Raw genomic sequence first — 22,113 nt, forward strand, 5'->3', positions numbered from 1 at the left:
TTCACTCGCAGCCTGTTAGCTGTTTGTTTCCAAGCTGCTCTGTTGGCCCCAACAAACGCATTTGCCATCAGTTTTTTCAATACTTATTTCTACATAACAAAACTAACACTGATATGCTGGTGAGTGACTGCAGGTGACATGAGAATTAGTTTAGAGATGCTCTGTAATATCACGCAGCTACTATTACTGATGATTTCAATTTCGAGGGGCTCAGTTCAATTAATTCAGTTTAATTTATTAGTGTTAACAGAATCATTTCTCCTCAGTCTCCCACACTCCTCTTCCCTGGTCTTGTCCTCACTCATTTGTTTATGTTGATGCAGCTTTTGGGAATTTCGCTATCCCTCTATAATTAGTCCCTTTATCGAATTTTGAGGCACTAATGTATTTTGCACCCATATATGTATATATATATCACCAGTCATTACTAAAAGGATGATTAGTCCTTTGTTAATGTTTCAGAGAGCAGGGAGAGTGTTTTCTTTAGGTCTGACATTATTCATTTATAGAGAAAATACATTCACAATCATACTATATTATGATTTTATGTTATCTAAAACAGGAAAGCATAACAGTCATAATTATTTCTATGAATTATATTGAAAGTCGGGGATGCATCAACATTTTTGAATGGTAGGTTTCATTATAACCATTAAAACTATCAATCAACGCTGCCTGTAAACCACATGCCCTCCTTTTCTGTCAATTGTACACAATTAACTCTGCATTAAGTGTATTAGTCATAAAACAAAACAACAAACTGGCTTACAAATTTCAAACCTTGTGGCAATAAACTGTGGGACTGCAGACTGATCAGGGCAAGATTTGGACTACTGTGCTGCTGCGGCTGGCATGTGGGAAAGGTGACGTCACTTTTGCATGAGAGAGGTCACAAGGGCCTTTCCTCCATTTTCTCTGTGTTGTCATCCCTCTTTAATAGCCTACTCTCTCTTCAACCCACTGTCTCATTTTTCTTCTTGGAATAACAGATCCACCAAATCACTCCACCAAAATAGTGAAATAGGGGCTCAGGTGCTTTTTATAGTCCTATGAAAGCTGCCCTCTACTATAGGGAGGACTGTGTCGGGCAACCACTATGTTGGTTGCTTGGGAATTGATGGGTTTGATTTGTTACTTTGTATAGGCTTGTTTGCCCTATGTCCCTACTGTATGTACAGCGTATATGATGATGCCTATGTACTGTTTTACTCTTTCATTGTTTCAAGATCCCCCATAACACCTCAAAGGTCTACATGAGCCCGTCTGGTGGGAACCCTGGCAAATGTAGCAATATGTTGGGAACCCGGGCAGTTCTCCTGACAGTGTCATGGTCCCCCTTGAACTCTGTCCCCACTGTCCCAATCACAGAAATACACAGACATGCCAATCTATAGTTTCACTGTTTTCCCCTATAACCACCCTTTACCTTGATTTGACCCCCTTTGACCCGGGAGGGTGTCTCTATGTGCAAAAATATATACCAGCTGCACAAAAATAAATAATTTTGAAATATTTCCATTTTTGTATATTCTGGGCCACTTTAGGAAAAGTCATACAATATCGGGCTTAAACAAAAATGTAATTTAGGGTTTTTTTATTGCTTTCAAATGTCGAAATGGGTCAAATTTGACCCAAACATTATGTACGGTTTAAGTAAATATGGAGTCACTGTTATTAAGTTTGTGAACCAGTGGCACTGCTGGAAAGTCTGATGACCAGTATTTAAAAGGATGACTTTGTTTTGCAAACCGCTAATGGTTGGAAGTCGGTCAGAGTCAGCTGGTGAGCAGAGGCTCTGTGTATGCAGGCATGAATGCGGTTAATGTGGTTGGCACTGGATTCTCAGCCCCGGGTGACCTGCCACCAGTCACCCTGCAGACAAACAGATGAAGATTAAGATGAAGAAGACTTTGTTGGGCAGTTTAGACAAGATCATTTGAAACATTCTGAATCTATTCTGTAAATATGTATACATACAGAATAGTTACCTCTTTGCGGAGATTAGACCTTTTTCTTTTTGTCTTATGCGTATAATTTCCTATGTTAATGCTATTGCACACATTATTGTCTGTTTTGTTATTTTGTTCCAGTTCCACTTTTACACAGTGCACACACAGGCAAGTATTTCCTGATCTGAAGATCTCAGATTGTGGTACTAATGTGCTATAGTTATCATAATCTATACTGTGTTAATTAGTGATTATATTACTCATGTCATTCCAATTTTCAATGTGTTTCACTTTGCAGCATACTGCGTTAATTCATTTTGTTTTGTCATTGATTGTCGGGGAGTGAAAACCAAGGCTGACTCATTCTCTGTAGTCATATTTTATTTCCAAGGCCTATGTCGCAGCGTTTTCTTGGCAGATGGAAAAGAAGTGGCTGTCGGTGGCAATCAAGAAACTTTAAACCTTATGGTCAGATTTCCATCACTGAGGCTGTCACCCTCCAGTCTGCCTGTTACTTCCCCTTTCTTTCTGTGCTAACGGTCTGGTTGTCACATTGTTCCCTGAGGCCAGACCACCATACGGCACTACATCAGCAATAACAAGAGATTAGTAAGAGATGCACATTTTCCAGGTCAGGCATGATAAGATTTGATTGCAGTGAGATTTCTTTAACTGTAGCAATTTTTTCCGCTTTAAGGAACATTACTTCTGATTTTAAAAAAAGAACAACTTTAGTTGAAATAGTATGGTTTATTTGAACAGATTGTAGCTTAATCTGTTTTAGGCTGCATGAAATGTGATGGTGATATATTCACGATAGCTGGGCATACTGAGACCCTGATTCATGGCTATCAAATCTCTGTGCCGGGCAGCTTTGATGGATCCAGTGTCTGGAAACTGAAAGGTCCATGTCATCCCAAATCCCTGCTGAGCTGCAGGGAATGGGATTGTGAGCATGACTAGTTTGGCTGCCACCAACAGGGCAGAGGAAGAAAAGGGTGTGTTTGTCATGTCAGAGTAACTGCCCACCACACATCAAACCAGACGTTCATGCAGCAAGAAGTCAGCTTTGTCATTCAGCATCAGTGACTTTGAACTGTTGAAATATAATTCAGAGCAACATGTTCAGTTTGTTCTACCGTTACAGAAACGCTGCCTTGAAATGATGAATGCCATGATGAGTGCCGTAGGTCAGTGGTGTCAGTATGATATAAGTGGGGCTTGTATCTGGAAAATAAGATGAATATATTGAAAGCTAAATGACCCCCCCCCAAAAAAGTAGAATATAAACCAGTAGACTTTTTATATTCTACGATTATGCGATTATGCATACAATACATCCTTTGTGGTGCTTAAATGTGATTGACAGTTAAAATTAAAACATGTTGTATGCATAATAAGTAGAGTAGAACTTGTAAACATGAACATATTCAGAATTGAATGTCTTATGAAATAAATTGGGAAAAGATGTGGAAATATAATTTAATAATGTAAATTTAATAATAATTTGCTCCCTTTAGTCTTTAGTCTACTGAGCCACTCCGACTGAGTGGTGCAATGAGGCTTGTGCACCAAGGACTACTTCCTCAGTGCTAAAGAGCGTTTACTTAGTGATTCACAGAACTGTCAGCTGCCTCAAGCTCCCTCTAAACCTCCTCTCTATCATCCTCTGCTTAATTAGGTTAGTTCATACTGCTCTGTGTGATAAGGCTCTGTCATTATCCCAGGTGTCCTACTGCGCTAGCTCCTGTAATTCTGTGAACTCTACTTCTATTTTTGAAAAGTAGCCTCTATATAATTTGGGATTTAGTCCATGAACTAGGTCTGAACAGGAAGGAGGGTGCTGAACTGTTACGACTTGATTTTGCACTGAAACATTCATATTCCCTGATAAATTTATATTAGTTTGTCAAATGAATTATTTAAAAACATGTATTTTCCTACATACCTTCCGCCATTACATCCAATAACACATGTGCAAAGTGTTTTTTCCTGGCCATTTATCAGGTATTTTATCTCCACAGTGCTGCGATCTGGGCTACCATGCTAGCTTGGCACGTACCTTCAGGACCTACTTATCTGCCGAGTACAACTTGGAGACATCACGTCACGAGGGACTAGATATCATAGAGAATGCAGTGGACAACCTGGACTCTCGCAGTGACAAGCACAAGATCATGGATATGCATAACCAGGTGTTCTGCCCTCCTATGCGCTTTGAGTACCTGCCACACATGGGAGATGAGGTGAGACCCTTTGGATGCTGCAGCTCTTGTGAAAGATTTGTCTCTGTTACCACTGACTGAGGAACATTTTTGATTTTTATAAAGCAACTCTGAAAACTCCAGATGGATCTATTTGCTCCTTTCCAACCCATTTGTCCTCCTCCTCCTCAGGTGTGCCAGGTGAGCGCCCAGCAGCCTGTCCAGACTGAACTCCTGATGCGCTATCACCAACTGCAGTCTCGCTTAGCTACTCTCAAGATTGAGAATGAGGAGGTGAGGATTTATGATGGCTCCGTGTCTGTCCAGCAGCACCACCAGCCCCCCCAACACCTCCAGCCCCAACCCCCAAAACAGAGAGGCCTGTCTCATTTTCCCCAGAGCCAAATACGAGGGCCACATCACCATCTGCTCTCATTGCAATTACTCTTCAATGACCCTTGCTCTGCGGGAGCTGAGAATATATTTAGAATATTGTCATAGCCCCAATGTTGTGTTTTCTATGAGGTTATATAAAATTGTCTATTGTAATGATGAAGAGAGGGCTTTCTCATTAAGAGCTGCAGACACAAAAGTGCAAATGGAGGTGATAATAACCAAGCCCTGTTAGACTCGCCTGTGCCAACGGCTCTGCCTCTTCCCTGTCTCCCTGTGTCATGTGTTCTGGAGGATAATGGACGAGCCATGCCATTTTAGAAATGGGCTTTATCAATCTCAGCCCTAAACAAAAAGCCTGCTTCAGTAATTTTACGTACAGTTTGTATCTTTGCCAGACACTCATCATTTTCAACTCCTTTTCTGATTTATGCCTGACCTGGGGGTTGTTCTGAACTTCTGTTCTATTCAGTGCAACTAACAAGGTCATTTATTGTGCAGGGGTCAATTTGTCTTTGATATAAATATGCTAGTGCTGTACATCACTCACTCTTGCCCTTGAAAATGTCATCAGTTACTTCAATTCTGTCAAGGCTTGGAGAAAATAAAATGCATTTCTTTCCTGTTAAAAGGAAAATATGACCGAGACTGAATAAGATATGATGCTTCATTTGTCATCTTCTTTTTTTCTATACTTCCCCATCTGTGCAGGTGAGAAAGACCTTGGATGCCACCATGCAAACGCTGCAGGACATGCTGACGGTGGAGGACTTTGACGTGTCGGATGCCTTCCAACATAGTCGCTCCACTGAATCCATTAAGTCTGTGGCCTCTGAGTCCTACATGAGCAAGCTGAATGTAGCCAAGAGGAGGTCGAACCAACAGGAGACTGAAATGTTCTACTTTTCAGTGAGTTCATGTCAATTTTGATTTGTCTAGTGGTCGAAGCTGCTAATGACCGCCTGCTATGAACTCCCGCTTCGCACAGCTTTTCAAAATCAAGCCATCAGTCATAATTTCCACACGCTCTGAAAATAGAATTTAAATTAAAACTAGAACAGATTGGATTTATGCTCATTTGAGTGACACTGAATTGTTTGACTTGGCTCATGTTACACTAGATTAGTACAGCTGCCCTCACATTGCTGCCTTCATCTCTCTGTCTAGAAATTCAAGGAGTACCTGAATGGCAGTAACCTCATCATTAAGCTGCAGGCCAAGCATGACTTACTGAAACAGACACTGGGAGAAGGTAAGGAGCCTCCTCTTTTGATCTGACTTTACTGTCTGTGGTGTTTTTTTAATGACATGCGCCTGACCTAGCATTTCATCTTGTAATTACGGCTCTCACAATCCTGCCACAGCTCTGTAAAATCACTTCCTTCAGGGTTATAGTGGTGCAGGTCATATCTAATAAGCAGCAGGGAATGAGGTATAGGAGTCTACAAAGACAGATTTTTTTAGGGAAGGAAATGGCAATGACAGTTGATATTTAAATGAGAAACTATCACACCAAAAGCAGACCACAGCTACTTTGAGGTATTCATTGCCCTTCCTACTTATCTCTACTGGTTAAAGCATTATCCGGTTAGTCTCTATATGGTGTAGCCACAGGGAGGGTTTCCATTTTCAGGGTTTAAAAAAAAAAAGGTTTCCCTTGGCCCCTCCCCTCCCTAGGGGTCCCCTTGTCACCTCAGCCGTGAACAGTTTACGCCCAATCAATCAGGAGGACCAGGCCCAGATCCATCTCTGCAGCTGCTCCTGGGGTTCGCCTAATAGAAAAGGGCATCAGGCTCAGACAGCTGAGACCTCACAGCACAAATGGTACATCCAAAAACAGCATATCTCCAGAATTTACACTGAGGATAAATTTATTCAAGTCTTACTTAATTTATTTTACTTTGGTGAGCTTTGTCAATTGTTCTTGTGATTTCTTCTGTGGCAAACAACCAACTTGCATGCTGTTATACTCATAAACACTTATATTATAGGTCTTATCAGTCTCTGGACAGATCTGCTTGTATATTTGTGGTGAAGCAGCTGAGAGAGTGTATGAACATGGCATATGGCGTCTCCAGGTACCACCCATGTTTAATTATTCAGGTGATCAATCAGGGCTGTGTCGTGCTCATTAGCTCGTTGCTTCTTACCCAAAGATAGTGTGTTTGTGTATGTGGGTTGTTGTGTGTGAGCATGGCAGAGGGTACAAGATGAGTCTGGTGGGTGCCACATGGCGTTTACATTTATTAATAAAAACAAAATGTCAATCACTGGCAAGAGAAGATGGTGCCTGGATATCTGCCAGCCCTTGTTTACCAGATAAGGAGTCACCAATTCCCTTGTTCAATGAATTTGATTTGTGCTTGTCACCTTTTATGATTGCACAATATATTATCTCTGTTGCTGAGGGGCTCTGGCACTTTGGGATATGAAATTAAGGGAAAATCAGCTCTGACTTTTTGCTCATGTTTGAGAAACTCAGTGTAATTTTGAGGTCTGTTGGTCAGAGGTAGACAGGGATATCACTCAGTGCAATGATGTCTGGGAAATGTGCTGTTGTTTCTTCACATGAATGCTCCAGAGACCTTGTCCCATCTGCCAGAATGATGTGTTGAGGAATGGGTTAGCCTTTGCTCTTTCTGTCCATTGTTAGATTGAGTAAAGAAGTCATGTTGGAATGCTTTGGTGCCATTGTTTCTTTTTTTGGGGGGCATTGACTCCCTTCCAGCTGATAGTCCAGTTACTGCCGGACAAAGACACACTCTTACTTTCAGCTCATGAAGCCCCACTTGGTCATATTTGAATTGACTTCATTTAGAAAGCTGTTGTATTCTGTTTTAGCACACAGTAGCATGTGTGTTATCATATCATCGTTCTTATAGCAGAGTTCGATGGTGTTTTCTGTAGAAACACTCAGTGTACATAGGCATATAACATGTGCGTGTGTTGTTCAAATTATAACAAAAGGCTCAGTGAGCCAGCACAGACATTGCTCCATGTCACCACTGATAGACCTCTCCCTCCCCAACATACACACACTGCTGTCGCCAGCCCCTTTTTCCTTACTCTGAGAGGAGGCCCGTGCCCCCACCGTGTCCTCTGGGTCCCCTGAGGTTTCAGTGACGACTACTCAATGGCTTTGTCCAATGAATGGTGTTAGCACTGCTCCATTCATCTCTCTCTCAATAGTCATGTTGTCTCTCCCTTCAGTGAGGCTGGACACTGGAGTCTGTCTAATATGCACCATAAAGACACTAATATATTAAATTTCCCTCTTGTGTTTTTTTCCACAGGGGAAAGGGCTGAATGTGGAACTACAAGGTAAGATCTTGTGTGATATATTTCTGACCCCTTCCTTTCACTGTTGAAGCATCTGCTTACTCCATCAGATTTCAGATTTTTAGAATGTACAATTCTACTGTCAAAGAGAAAAGAAGACAAAAGCACATCAATAGCTGTCACAAACAATAAAAATCTGTTTAAATATTTATAAAAATGTTAATAACAAAAAAGAATGTAATGTATATTTTATATTTGACAGTAGCGCATGGCTTTTCATTATTTGTGGTCAATGACTATCAAGCCATGTCAAAATAATGTCATGCTCTATATCTTATATACAGACATAAAATGCAAAATGTCTGAAAAACAGATTGGCAAGCATTGGCTATGGTTTTGCCGTTGTTGCTGTCCTCCACAGATACGACACATTCACTTGCACACACTAAATGTTGCTCTTGTGGTGTCTTTCACAAAGGATTGTCATAAATATTAAAATGACCTTCAGCTACATCTTGCTGAATCTGTCAAAAATAAGTTTCGCCTGCATGTTTCTGTGTGTTTGTGAGAGAAAACATGTGCATGCATGATGTTACGATGCAGGAGAAAACATTAACAGTAGTTTTGGGGGATTTCTATTATTAATAGAACATCACAAGAAACATGAAACTGTATTTTTTGAGAGGAATCATGCATTTATGAGTCTCAGCAGAATTCAAATGCCTTGTATCGCTGCAAGGTATGTGACATGACTACATGAAATATCAGCTGATGGGCTTGATTTATTTGCCTTTTTAATGATGTTCATTAATCTGTGCTGTATTTCCAGAAAGTCAAGAAAAAGTATTTTATTGAAGATCCAGAGTTTTTTACACCCCGAGCTCTCAGCAGTAATTAAAGGGCAGACATATCATGCTTTAATGATTAAAGACCTCTTTGATGAAGTGGCTCAATGTCTTTTTTTGTTCAGCTTTTAAATAAAAATGTTTCTCTTTTTTTCGTGACTTTACCGAAGCAGAGGAATTTTTTACTGCTCTGTTTTTCATACCTGCTTTTGAACCTTTACATTTTGCTCTACAGTTTCACAGAATATGGTCTTTTTGTTCCTTTTGTCCATCATTTCCTAGGCCCCCCACCCTTCCCCCTAAACCACAGAAAATGCGGAAGCCTAGGCCACGCTCCATGTATAACCATAAGCTGTTTAACGGCAATATGGAGACCTTCATCAAGGTACCCTCTGGTGGTGGTGTATGACTGAGCGGCCCCTGTGGAGCAGGAGGGGAAGGCAGCTAGAGCCTTCACTCTCATTCTCTTCCTCACTTTGGCCTTCTGTTGCTCCCTTTTCCAGCTGCCCTTGATCATGATGTAACGCCTCTGTTTAACCTCTAATCCTCCTCCTCCCTTCCGTGGTTCTGCTGGTGCAGACAGAGCAGCAGTCAGCTGTCTCTTTATTCCCCTCTAGAAAAATTTACAATCTCTGGCTTTCTTTCTAAATCCAGTCTCTCTTTGAGTGACTGAGAGGCAGGAGACAGCAGTGGGTCTGCTTTGTCCCTTACTGCACCCAACCCTTACTGCATCTCTGTAGCTTTCCTAATGCCAGTCCCTGTGCTTAGCCTTCTTTAACCTCCAGAGGGATCATTCGTCACCTGAGCTTTTCTAACCTTGTGCTTCTCTGCCTTTCTTCCTCTGCTGCTCTGTGCTTTGCTGCTTTCTGTCCCAGAGGAAGAAGGAATGCCCGTACCCGCATCCAGGTACCTCTGTTGTCAGAGAGTATAGGTCACGGCTCAAGATGCTCTAAAACTATTTGACTAATAGTAGTATTTTACTTCCTACTGCCTCAGCTTCACTTGTGTGCTACTACTTTCCACAACTGTTTATATTCTGTGACATCAGGTTATTAATAATAGCTGCTTGTATTTTTTTGTTTGTTTGTTTGTTTAATAATGCTCTTTAGATTTGCTTGATGAAATGTTTATGAGCCATAAGGACAAGCAATTAGATTTTTAATTATTATAATGACATTCAATGACAATAATGACAATCATTATATAATAATTATAATCATTATATAATCAACAGCCATATAAGAGTAAAATGCAATATTATATTTACTACCTCTTTTAGTTATGCATTACTTTTTGTTATTTTTTTGTCTTGAATCGTCTGTATTTATTCATTTTTCATATCATTTCATTGCAGGATTCAGGTCAACCAATTCCACTTGTTGTTGAGAGCTGTGTCAGATACATCAATCTATACGGTAAGTCTCACATCATGTTGTTACAACTACTACTTCTGAATGAAAGTGCTGAAAAAGAAAGAAGGTCCTTTGAAAACTCTTCCAGCCTCATGAGAAGTGACAGCAACTATTGGACGAGGCAATCTATTCCCGCAAATAGCTGCAGGCACAGAGATTGACCTGCTCTGCTCTCCACCTCAGTCTCTGAGGCGCTCAGCTGCATGCCGGTGATTTGACAAGCTCATAACAATAGATCACACACAGAGAGTTTTGAAAGTCCCATTGGTCTTTGTTTAGTCAGTTCACCCCTCCTCCCACCTCCCTGTCTTTAACTCCTCCCTGTCTACCTTCACATCTGTCTTCAGCTCGTTGCTGTAGCCTGCAGGCCTTTCCCCTGGATCTGGACCTAATGAAACTCCAGAAAACTGATTAGGAGCCCTCTAACTGAAACCATATGCTGCAGCCTCACTGAGGGGCCCTCTCCTGGAAAAATACGCATCTCCCTTTATGACTAGATTACATTTCCTGCTCTGTGTTATGTGTTTCCAATAGGCTTTCATGAGGCTGGCACGGGGGTTTGGAGATAATGATAGCTAAGTCTGACTCTATCTGCAAATTCTGGATTGTATTTCTTTTAGGGTTGCAGCAGCAAGGCATATTCCGTGTGCCGGGATCACAGGTGGAGGTCAATGATATTAAAAACTCATTTGAGAGAGGTAAGTTACCTTTTGTATGGTACTACAAAATGACAGATGGCATTATATCAGGTCACCAATACATAAAAAGGATAAAGCCATTGAACACTTTTTAAAAAATATCAGCACTGAAAGCATACTTATTTCTGTTAATCAGGTGAAGATCCCTTGATTGATGACCAGAATGAGCATGATATCAACTCAGTGGCAGGGGTGCTGAAGCTGTATTTCAGAGGACTGGAGAACCCAATCTTCCCAAAGGAGCGTTTCCTGGACTTCATCTCTACCATCAGTGAGTCACGTACAGCAGAAAGTATTCAAAGCCATAACAGTTGTTAGTGAACAGGCAAAAAGAAAAGAGAAAACACACCTTACAGTTTTTTTTTTTGGAAACTCAGCTTTACTGAAGAAGAGAAAGGCATGTGGTGCAGCACATGGAAGCAATCTTAACACCAGGGCTCTCCGCCCGATTTTTAACAGAAAGCCAGTAGGAAGAGGAGCGTGAGGTCCACATCAGCCTGCCGTGTGCAACTTCACCGCAGAATCATTTCCCCGCTGTTTCTAATAGTTTGATCACTCAGTGCGCCTCAGGGTTCTGGTGAAAGGCAGGAGAGGGCATCTATTAAAGTGTAGAATAACAGTTTTCAGAATCCCCTATGCGTTTTGCTTCAGCACTGTACTCTCACTTGATCAATTTGCCCTGCTACACTCAGCTTTATACTATATTTTAGTGGACTGTGTTGTTATAGGCAAAGTATAAGTTTCAAAGCTATATTTGTTTCCCATTCATCACAATGTAAACCAATGTTGTTATACATCTCTATATCTGTATTCTGTGTTTCAGAGCTGGAGTCTGGAGCGGAGAGAGCGCATCATATCCAGCAGATTATTGTGACTCTTCCTCGGACCATCATTATTGTGATGAGATACCTTTTTGCTTTTCTCAATCAGTGAGTTTATACACATTCACATTACATCTTAGGCAACAGGTCCTGGTGTATACAGAAGAGAATGTGGAGATGAGTTTATTCTTTGCACATACTCTTAAACCTTAACTTACATGTAAATATATTTCTTTTGGGGAGAATCCATGTTGAACAATATATTAGGCAAAGACAGAATAGCAACAGTCAGGTGGAAAGGCAAAATCCCGTGGACCCCAGGAAGAATAGTTGCTACCCTGGTAGCAACTAATGGGGATCCAATTAAACAAATAAACAAATAAACAAAAGCATACAGAAAAAGACAACCAGCTATTTATTGCTACATCTGTCCGCAGTGTTTTAGAAGTTATTTACGGGCTCGGAAACTCATGCCTCACTGAAGTAGTATACCTGTCTACTGATAATGGATGTTATTAATGCTCCTTTTACTGCGTTAGCCTGCAGAACAAAGAGTTTGATTTCATACCCCTCATTTTACTCCTATACCCCCTTCTTTGTCGGAGCTGTTCCAGCTGTGGCTTTACTGCTCTGCCGCAGCTTGTTGATTATGTGCATGGCCTGATTATGACTTCCTCTTGAAGCACTGGATGATTTGGTTTACTAAGAGTGGGTTGTGGCACGTGCAGGCTAAGTTGATTTGTTGAAGGGGTTGGCTGATCAGAGTACTTTTCATACAAATCTCTAACTAAGCTGTGCAATGACGGATGTAATACTGTATGTCAAATCTGACTTCACTTAAAGCTGGTGACTTTTTAAGAGATGTCTCTTTAAGAGATGTCTCTTTAAGAGATGTCTCCGCTACATAGCACTTTGTTTTCAGATTATTATAGGATTGATATTTCTTAACTTAAAGCAACTAAAATCAATTATTAATATATTTATATTAACAATGGACCATATGACTACTTTTATGTAAACAGCAGCGCTCATAATGACAAACCCACATATAATTATCACATGACTCTGCAGTTCCTCTCAGCTCTATGAAGCTTTGTAGTGTCTTTCAGCTCATTGTTTTGGTTTTCCAGCCCGCAACTTTACTGTTTTGGTTCAATCTCACCACTCTAATAGAGTGTAGGCAGCTGTTTTCAGTTAAATGGATGTATAAATGTATAAATAGATTACAGACAAAGTTAGTGATTAGCTGGTGAACATAGACATGGAGCATTTAGCAACTAAAGAGGCATATATTTCTGACAGGAGTTGGTAGAGACCAAAAACAAAGCTAAAAGGAGAGTGAATATGGGACTTAAACTTACCAGGTGACCAGAAATAGGAATCCAGATGAATGCTAATTTTGCTCTGTAAGTACTGGATGTGCAAATAAGCAAGTGTCTGCTAACATGTTCGCCATATCAACTTAAAATGTGATAACATGTCAGTGTTGTGTTCATAGCTTGTTTCTCCTTCCCCCAAGTGGCAAAAAAAATCAGTTATCGCAGGTCCAATATTTTATAATTAATTATATAATTATAATTAATTTAACTAGTCCAACAGTTTATGGAATATACCATAATCCAAATGTAGACAAAAGGGCTGAAGCACCAAAATACAAAAAGAAATTGGAGTATTATCACTTTAAAACACAAACACTAGATAATAACTAAATTTACACATATTTGTCTTAAAGATGAGTTTACATTAGTAAAACATGTTCTGTCCCTCAGTCTCTCCCAGTACAGTGATGAGAACATGATGGATCCATACAATTTGGCTATCTGCTTTGGTCCCACCCTGATGCCCATCCCAGACGGCCAGGATCCTGTAGCATGCCAGGCACATGTTAATGAGGTCATCAAGACTATCATCATCCACAATGAAGTCATCTTTCCCAGTCAACGGGAGCTTGACGGCCCAGTGTATGAAAAGTGCATGACTGGTGGGGAGGAGTACTGGTGAGTATGGGCTCAATCAGGCGGTGAACACATGAGCAAAGTATAGTTACGTTGAGGCTACAGGTCTGTCAACTCTGACTTGTAATTAGTTTAACAGGGAAATATGTGACATTTTATCAACTAATCACCAGCCTAAATATGCTAATAGTTAATAAATATTTGTCATGCTCCAGTATCTACATATCAGTAACAACTTATGACAACATCTTATACCATTTCATTAATCCAATTGATGAGATTCAACAACCATAATCCTTCTCTTTTCATGTAGATATTACATAATATACAAGTGTTCTTAACAAGGCAACATTTTACATCCATTATCTTATTAATTAACCTTTTTCTTTCACTTCCATTCACTCACTGCAGTGACAGCCCCCACAGTGAACCAGGAACCATTGACGAGGCTGACAATGGCACTGAACCACACACCAGTGATGAAGGTCAGTACATCATAATTGTCATTTCTCATCTCCACCCGATTTAGGGACTTAGTTATTACCGTGTGCTGTGTTTTCTCAACCCACAAATAAATGCTACTACTATTTTACCAATAATGAATAGATATTACAAATAGACTTTAAGTTCATGGTGTAGCAATTCAATTTTCATACAAAATATTGACAGCAGTATCACATCTAGAGAAAATACTTCAATCGCTTTAGAAATAAGTATGAAATAACTTGGGGTTTTTTGTTGTTTTTTTGTTTTTTTTTTGATAGATGCTACTGCCTGGCTGTTTGATCGTTCAAAGAGAAACTTATCAAACCAGTTCACATCTTGGCAAATAGTATTACATGGATTTCACATAAGAATATGTGTGATGTGATTTTAGAAGTCTTTGTGGATGAAAAAGCCTTGAGTGCAGACTGACCTTTTTTATTAAGTGCTTTTGACTGAAAGGTGAATGATGTTTGCGCTGCAACAGCTTATGATCGCAGAGGCTTATGTGATGTTTGAAGCTGAAGGCAAGTTGAGTAAACAGTGTTGGCATGCAGCACTGCCTCTTTGATCCGTCCTTCTGTGTGTGTGTGTGTGTGTGTGTGAGTCTCTCCTCTCTCTCTCTCCCTATTACTCCCTCCATCCCCCCCTCCTCCCCTGCTCGCTCTTTGTTCAGCGTTAGTCAGCAATTCTCCTGGGACTTTCTCCTTTGTGCAGTATTTCCCCAATTCTCCTCTGAGTTCTGAATGCATAACTGGGCCAGGCACAAAAGCTGAAATGCGGGTAATACACACAATAATATCTCCTGTGCTGTGAGTGAGGACTTAATGGACAGGTCCATGAAGTATGGAGCATGTTGGGTCAGACTGGGATAACCCTATCTCAGAGTTTCATCTGTGCTGTTGGCTGCGTTTGTAATCAGTGCTGACCCTTTTTTCCGTTTTCTTACTTGGAAGAGGAGCAAAGGGTGATTGCCTGCTACAGGTTCTGCTCTTGCTGGCCTCATTGCTCAGAGACTTATGTGATATTATGGGCTCTGTTGTTGCAGTGTTTCTGTAGCAGTTATGTGGGTGTTCTTGGGCAATAGACAGTGTTTTTGGAGGAAAAACCATGTTGTTAAATTAAGAACTAATCAACCATGCTGTGATGACAATATTTTTACTCTTTTCATTACTATATAATAGAAACCAAATTTGAATAAAGCTGCTTTTCATCCTTTTCTCTCTTACTTTAACTGTCTTCTTAAACACCTTTGCACCCCTCTGGTGAGTTCCCAAAATGTATACTAACTGGACTTTTGTTGTTGCTGATTGATGTTCATTTAACCCTTACTGACCTCTGCTGGCTGGCTTACTGAAGTACACTGTAGATATGTTTCATTTTAGACAAAATCTTCTATTTAAATCTAATTTATATTACTCTAAATAGTTCACACAGCATGTTTTAACAGTAGTGGCTGGTTGTCATACAGTCAGTAGCTCAATAATTACTTAAGTTTTAAACATGTGATTTGTGTTTGATGCGCACATTTTTTCATGTAGAGTATGTGCACACACACACACTCACACTCACAAACACATTTATTTGATTCAGTTCAGGTTTGTAACTGTAGTGTAGCTGAGTGATTTACAATGTAAAGCCATAAAGACATACTGAGTTTAACTTCCTGGAAGTAATAACATAATGTACCACAGCCACAGATTGATAAAGGACTAGAAGCACAGATTCCAATCTCTCAGAATGTATTATTGTTTGTTTTGGACACCAATTTACTTCGGGTCTGCATTTAAGTTGTCGATCAAGTTGTGGAAAGAAATAGCCTAAACTATCCTATCTGTGCCTTAAACTAAATTCAATTAAACTATTAAGCTTTTTGTTGATGTTTCTTTGTCTGTTTATGTTTTCAGAGGTTGAACAGATCGAGGCCATTGCCAAATTTGACTATGTAGGACGTACTCCAAGAGAGCTTTCCTTCAAGAAAGGAGCCTCTCTGCTTCTGTATCACAGAGCGTCTGAGGACTGGTGGGAGGGACGTCACAATGGTGTGGATGGTCTCATCCCACATCAATACATTGTAGTGCAAGACCTGTAAGTAACAGCAGAACTGTGTTTTAGCCATTGTTGTTGATTATCTTGTATTACATAATCTCTAAATCTCTAGAAATGATCATCAGTAAAGCAGACAACATTACAACATGTTTTGTAACTCAATTTCTCCCTATATTACTTCCCAAAATGTAATAAATGACTTATGCTCCTTACCATTAGGGATGATGCTTTCTCAGATAACCTCAGCCAGAAAGCAGATAGTGAAGCGAGCAGTGGACCGTTGCTGGATGATAAAGGTTCATCCAAAAACGATGTCCCATCACCATGTGAACAATCACCCGATTACAACTTTGGAGGAGTCATGGGGAGGTAGATGCAACAAAGAATAAACACCTTTCCTGTTTAAAAGTTTTGTACTATTGAGGAGTTTTCCTGTTTGTCCGTTGGTCTGATCTGATTTCTCTCCATAGGGTCAGATTACGGTCCGATGGAGCTGCAATCCCACGCCGTCGGAGCGGCACGGACACCCACAGCCCAACCAGAGTGGCTGACACTCCACCTCGGGCTGCAGCCTGTCCCAGCAGCCCCCACAAGGTGTCCATCAGCAAGGGTCGTATGGAGAGCCCAGAAAAGAGGCGCCTCGGCACCTTTGGAAGTGCAGGCAGCATCAACTACCCAGACAGAAAGGCCTATCCTGAGGGCCATCCGCTGAGACCGATGCCAGGGGCCACTCGTCACAGCAGCCTCGGGGACCACAAATCACTGGAGACCGAAGCTCTGGCTGAGGTAAGGTTTTCTTACCTGGATTTTACTCATGGAAGAGCATTTCATAACGTGAATGTGTGTGATTTGAAGTTCACTGGACTGTTTCCTGCTTTGCTTTATACTCTCTTATCATTTAACTGCCTTCTGGAGTTTTAGTTGCTGATAATATCAAGTAATCATTGATATTACTGTAATGTGTATATATTATACTAGAAAATGAATTGTAACAGCATTTTTAAAATGGCACAATACTAAGCTCTTCTATTATGTCAGTGATGTTTTATGAGTGTGAAATCACGTATCAAGGACAAGCTGATCGGAAAAGAATGATGCAAAAGTGATATCAAGGAACAGAATTTCTCTCTTCTGGTAGCATTTGTTTATATCTCTGTTTGGTGACTGTGTTGCCAGTAGGAGACATAATATGAGGTGTGACAAATATAGCATGTAAGCAGATTGGGTAGGTTTGGTAGAACAGAAAGAGGCTCCCTGCTGTAGCTGTCAATCTGAGAGCAGCAGCTGGGTCTTGGGGTAAATGTCAGAGAAAGACTGCAGCAGGGAGATAAAAACACCTCAAGGCCTGGAACTGAATAACAAGCTAAAGAGCACCGAAGGTTCTGCACCAGAGTCTCCTTATCAGCTAATGGCTGCAGCCATTCAGTTTAACTTGACTGAAGCTGTGTGTAAAAAGTTACCTGATTTTCATTTCTGTGTAGAATAACCTAAAGGACTGCACTGGTGGTTGTGCATGTGTTAGTCCATTTACTACAAATCACTTATGCTAACCTTTTTGCAAACCATACTGCTGTGTTTTATAAATTTGGATGTATATGTCTACTATTCCAGTATTCTGCTATTTTCCATTCATTTACAAATACTTTAAAGTTTCTTGAGTGGTTATTTTTGTTAAAGCCACATTGCTGCTGTGAGGTAATGCAGTACAGACTTCTCAAATCAACCTGTGATCAAACTGCATTAACATGCAACAAAAATGTACCATTTACTAAAGTTATCACATTTATCAATAGGTGCCTGAAACTGTATATAGTCTGTATTTAAAACTGTACAAACACACTATTGTCCTTGTATGTCTAGATATCCCATAACACTGCCTAGCTGTTATTCCTGATCGTTCTGTACTCTTCACTTCTCCTCTACCAGGACATAGAGAAGACCATGACAACAGCACTCCATGAGCTACGTGAACTGGAGCGACAGAACACCGTTAAGCAGGCTCCTGATGTGGTCTTGGACACCCTGGAACCCATGAAGAACCCAGTTAGCTCTGAGCCCGGCAGTCCACTGCACACCATTATGATCCGTGACCCAGATGCAGCCATGCGCCGAAGCAGCAGCTCCACCTCTGAGATGATGACCACCTTCAAGCCTGCTCTCTCCGCCCGGATGGTTGGGTCTCAGCTACGCCCCCCACCCATGAGGCCAGTGCGCCCTCCTCCAACCCAGCACCGCTCAAGCAGCTCCAGCTCTTCAGGCGTCGGCAGCCCTGCTGTAACTCCCACCGAGAAGATGTTTCCAAGTAACAATACGGCTGCTGGTTCTAATATGAATACATCCGGTGATGGTGGGGATAAATCTGGCACTATGTAGCAAAGGTGGAACCTGCTAAGTGAGAAGGTTATAAAGCTTCCCAAGTGAGGGGAAAGCTTATGGAAATGGGTGTCGATGTGTGACAAGCAGATATGGATATTTTTCTCTGTGTTTTCTGCCTGACTTAATTCATATATTCAGGAAGCTCCTGAAGCGAGCCTACAGTATGTTACCATGGTGATAAAGCGGTGGAAGAAGCTGTAGAGGTGTGATAGCATAAAGCTCCACTCTCTTTGAAACTTGATTTGTCTACAGTAGATGTGAATAAGAATACATGTATTTCAGTTTTACCTCAAGTTCAACAAAATCTGTGGCCATGTTCTCGTTCCAGAGATACATTGAATGCAAGTGAAGCAATACTTGTGTAAAATTCTGGTATTAGTCTCCACCCAGCATACGTTGTCCAGCGGATGTGTATGAAACACCTCATCTGGACTGGTGTAGACATTCAGGCTAAAATATCATGTCTGTTTACCATTTAGGTCAAAGGCCTTATGGCTCTACATACATACTTACTTGAAGTTTCCATGCTTTCTGTTTGTATTATAATACAGTGGATGTTCAGCAAAGTAAAAACATAGTGACGTTTTATACTTCTGCATGCAGGGTTTGGAGAAAATAAGGGAAACGTTAAAGACGATGAGGGTTTTTTTCATATGGTCAGTGGAAAAGCTTGTTAATCAGTGGAAGCATAAAATATTAGTTTGAATTCTTATTCATGATGGTGAAAACATATATAATAATGAAGTTTCTGATGTCCAAATATTTAATCTAATACATGGGAATCATAACAGTACCATGTTTTAAATTTGCCATGTGTGTGGCAATGGTATCCTAAATGTCTTACCTGCAGTCCTCACTTCCTCTGGTAAAGATAAAGCTTCCTGGCATGAAGATGATCACTTAGACAGTACTGATCAGAGCTTAACAAAGCAAGTCCTCTTCAACCATGTACGGTTGGACAGTGAGCAGACTTAACATTGCTGTTTCCTTTTTTTTCCTCAATGTCCTGTATATTAAATGCAGAAAACTAATGCACCAACTAATTGTAGGAATCCTGTGGTAAACTTGTACATAATATATAGCTAGTAATTTTTGTAAGTGTTAATCTTGTACAGGCTGATACAGAAAAGGCAAAGGGTTGATGTGAACGGCACTTGAAAGGATCGCAACTAACCACAAAACATACTTTTAATCCTCAGTAAACAAGTATATTCTTTGGCTGTGTGAAATAGAGTTCAAATAATTTATCTTGCCTACTGTGTGCTTTGAATGCATTTGGTAACCATACTGTAGAAAACTGATTGCGGTTGAGCACACCATAAAGGCTGAAGAAATGTTTCTCCATTATATTTTTGACACATTTGCTCATCTTGAAATAGTTTGCAGTTGTTCCTGTTCAAGTCTGATTTGAATGATTTTATTATTACATAAGAAATATTCAAGTGTACCCTGTGACAGTTCCTCTTTCAAATTTAAAATGTGATACTTACCCTGAGGAACTTGAGAAGTAGATGTTGTGACATACTGTTATCACAGCGGTTTCCTTCCTTCCTGCCTTTCTCTTATCTCTGTTGATAGATACAGTTATGCCTCGACTGTAGATTAATCCTTATTTTGTTGGAGGAAAACTAAACAGAGAACATTTCAGTGTTATACGTATATCTACTGTACCTTTTGTCATTCTAACAGCTCTAGTCCAGAGACCTTGTAACCTGCATCCTAAAGAGCCTGCTCTATTGTGCATGTTTTTGCGCTGTAATGTCTGACTCATATTATGCGGGAGTAACAATGGCTGTATGTGGTGCCTTGCCTTGGTAAAACGCACAAATTACTTAAATATTGGACTTAAAGAAAAAAAAAAACAGGCCTTAACAACATTTACGGGGGTTTGGAATGATGAATGAAGCCGCTTGTAGCAGTTGCTGAAATAGAAGTGAAAGAGAAATAACAAGCTTGATATCTTGATTGAGCATGTAAACCAGGCACTGATCCCACCGTCACTCTGCAGTCGTTCTGTACATTCTACAGTGTAACGGTACGCACTGTAAATTGAAAGTATTTGCTTGTTATCTGTTTTATTTCCAGACAGACACATACATATGCAGAGGTGGGAGGATTCTTTCTTAAGAGCAGAAAACTCATAGAGCCAGAAAAAGTCAATATACATTCAAAGTCATGCAGTGCACTGGCATCCTCTGCTGGTTCCTGCTGGTATTGCTTCTTGCAACGAAATGGTGGATGCCATCACCTTACGTGGGCATTATGAGTATGATCTGGAGCTACTTATTACAATCATTAAGCTCATCCATATAAATAGTTATTTTTTGTCTCTCTTGGTTACAGTTTTGCACCTGTTTAAATCTATGAAGATAATGTTACAAAAAAAAAGTTTATTGAAATACGAAGAAAGCACACAATTTCAAAAAGTGAAATTATCATCATTGTATTTAACTAGACTGTTTTATTTATAGACACTTGTGTAAGTGGAGCAGACAATTTGAGTGCCTTTTGTGCACAACATCAATTTTTATTGGACTTTTATATTTACTTTTTTAACTGTAATATTTTGTGTATTAGTTGTCATGTTTATTATAAACTGAAGTTACTTTTTTAGCGTTACTTTCTATTGCTACTCAGTCATCAAACCTACATAAATACACAAACACTCCAAGGAGTATATTGTGTTAAAATATTCCTCTTGAATTACAGAAGAATCATCATGAACTGCTCGTCTGTGCTTGGGTGATCCCTGAGGAATAGGAGTTATAAAAAAAAAAACTACTGTACACACAATCTACTGGTATACGGTTCAGTAGAATCATCTCAGAATATTTCTTTCATATTTTTGTTTTCCCTGTGAACTGCCTGTGCTGTGGTTGAGCCGTAAACTCTTGTTGTTCATTCTCCTTCCCTTTCAAAGCAAAAACATTGCAGTAACGTTGGCAACAGCAGGACTGATATGGACCCTCTTCTTGTAGAGGCTATAAGGCACTTGGTTCACTCTTATTTCCCCTACATGTGATGTACATGGACATTTTCTTTTCTGGAATGTATGCTGAAATGGGTAACATTATTTGTTTACTGACATGAGAAGACATTACGTTAATATTAAAAAAAAAGTACATCACAGTAAGAGAGCGGACTGAGCGCCTGTCATGTTGTGAGGACCAGAGTGCGAGTCGCTGTCACACTGTTTACCTTCTCTTTAATTGTTTGTCTAGTGATGCTGTTTGTTGATGAGTGTCTGGTTGGTTGAAACCCTGTGATGTAATGTACACCATACCACTGACTGGATGTTGAAAACCCCCTGCATCCAAATAAAACCATTATTGCTCTGTGATCTGGATATTTCGAGTGTTTTTTTTGTGTGTGTGTTAAATCTGAAATATCAAAGATAATACAGGTTAGGGAGACCTTTTTTTTTCTAGATATGTCTATGTTCTTTAGGCATTTTTGCCTTTATTTGAAACAGATACAGACAGGAAAAATGAAGAGAGAGGGGTATGATGTTCAACAAGGGTACCCAGCCAGATTTGAACTGAGGAGATTGCTGTCATATAGTATGTACAGTATCTTAACCACTAGGCCACCAGGACACCCCTTAGTCTCTGTATAACTGACCATACTTTAAAGACAAGCACAATGTGTG

At 40.2% G+C, this 22,113-nt stretch overlaps 1 protein-coding gene across 2 annotated transcripts in view; it reads left to right on the forward strand.

The window, feature by feature from the left end:
* The window catches only part of srgap3 (SLIT-ROBO Rho GTPase activating protein 3), a 60,506-nt gene extending 38,702 nt beyond the window's left edge, over nucleotides 1-21,804 (forward strand). Inside the window, exons 7-22 of one of the 2 annotated variants that reach the window (XM_067587400.1) lie at nucleotides 3,974-4,195; nucleotides 4,346-4,447; nucleotides 5,258-5,455; nucleotides 5,714-5,798; nucleotides 7,840-7,867; nucleotides 8,953-9,055; nucleotides 10,025-10,085; nucleotides 10,703-10,780; nucleotides 10,917-11,051; nucleotides 11,604-11,709; nucleotides 13,371-13,598; nucleotides 13,968-14,041; nucleotides 15,947-16,127; nucleotides 16,308-16,457; nucleotides 16,559-16,874; nucleotides 18,015-21,804. In XM_067587400.1, coding sequence (XP_067443501.1) covers nucleotides 3,974-4,195; nucleotides 4,346-4,447; nucleotides 5,258-5,455; nucleotides 5,714-5,798; nucleotides 7,840-7,867; nucleotides 8,953-9,055; nucleotides 10,025-10,085; nucleotides 10,703-10,780; nucleotides 10,917-11,051; nucleotides 11,604-11,709; nucleotides 13,371-13,598; nucleotides 13,968-14,041; nucleotides 15,947-16,127; nucleotides 16,308-16,457; nucleotides 16,559-16,874; nucleotides 18,015-18,461 — 2,514 coding nt within the window. In that variant the 3' untranslated portion in view covers nucleotides 18,462-21,804. Of the gene's footprint in view, nucleotides 1-3,973; nucleotides 4,196-4,345; nucleotides 4,448-5,257; nucleotides 5,456-5,713; nucleotides 5,799-7,839; nucleotides 7,868-8,952; nucleotides 9,056-9,545; nucleotides 9,577-10,024; nucleotides 10,086-10,702; nucleotides 10,781-10,916; nucleotides 11,052-11,603; nucleotides 11,710-13,370; nucleotides 13,599-13,967; nucleotides 14,042-15,946; nucleotides 16,128-16,307; nucleotides 16,458-16,558; nucleotides 16,875-18,014 lie in introns of both variants that reach the window. The other variant, XM_067587401.1, reaches the window with a different exon arrangement.
* The last annotated feature ends 309 nt before the right edge of the window (nucleotides 21,805-22,113 follow it).

This window comes from Thunnus thynnus, chromosome 4 (genome assembly GCF_963924715.1).
Source record: "Thunnus thynnus chromosome 4, fThuThy2.1, whole genome shotgun sequence".
Taxonomy (NCBI): Eukaryota; Metazoa; Chordata; class Actinopteri; order Scombriformes; family Scombridae; genus Thunnus; species Thunnus thynnus.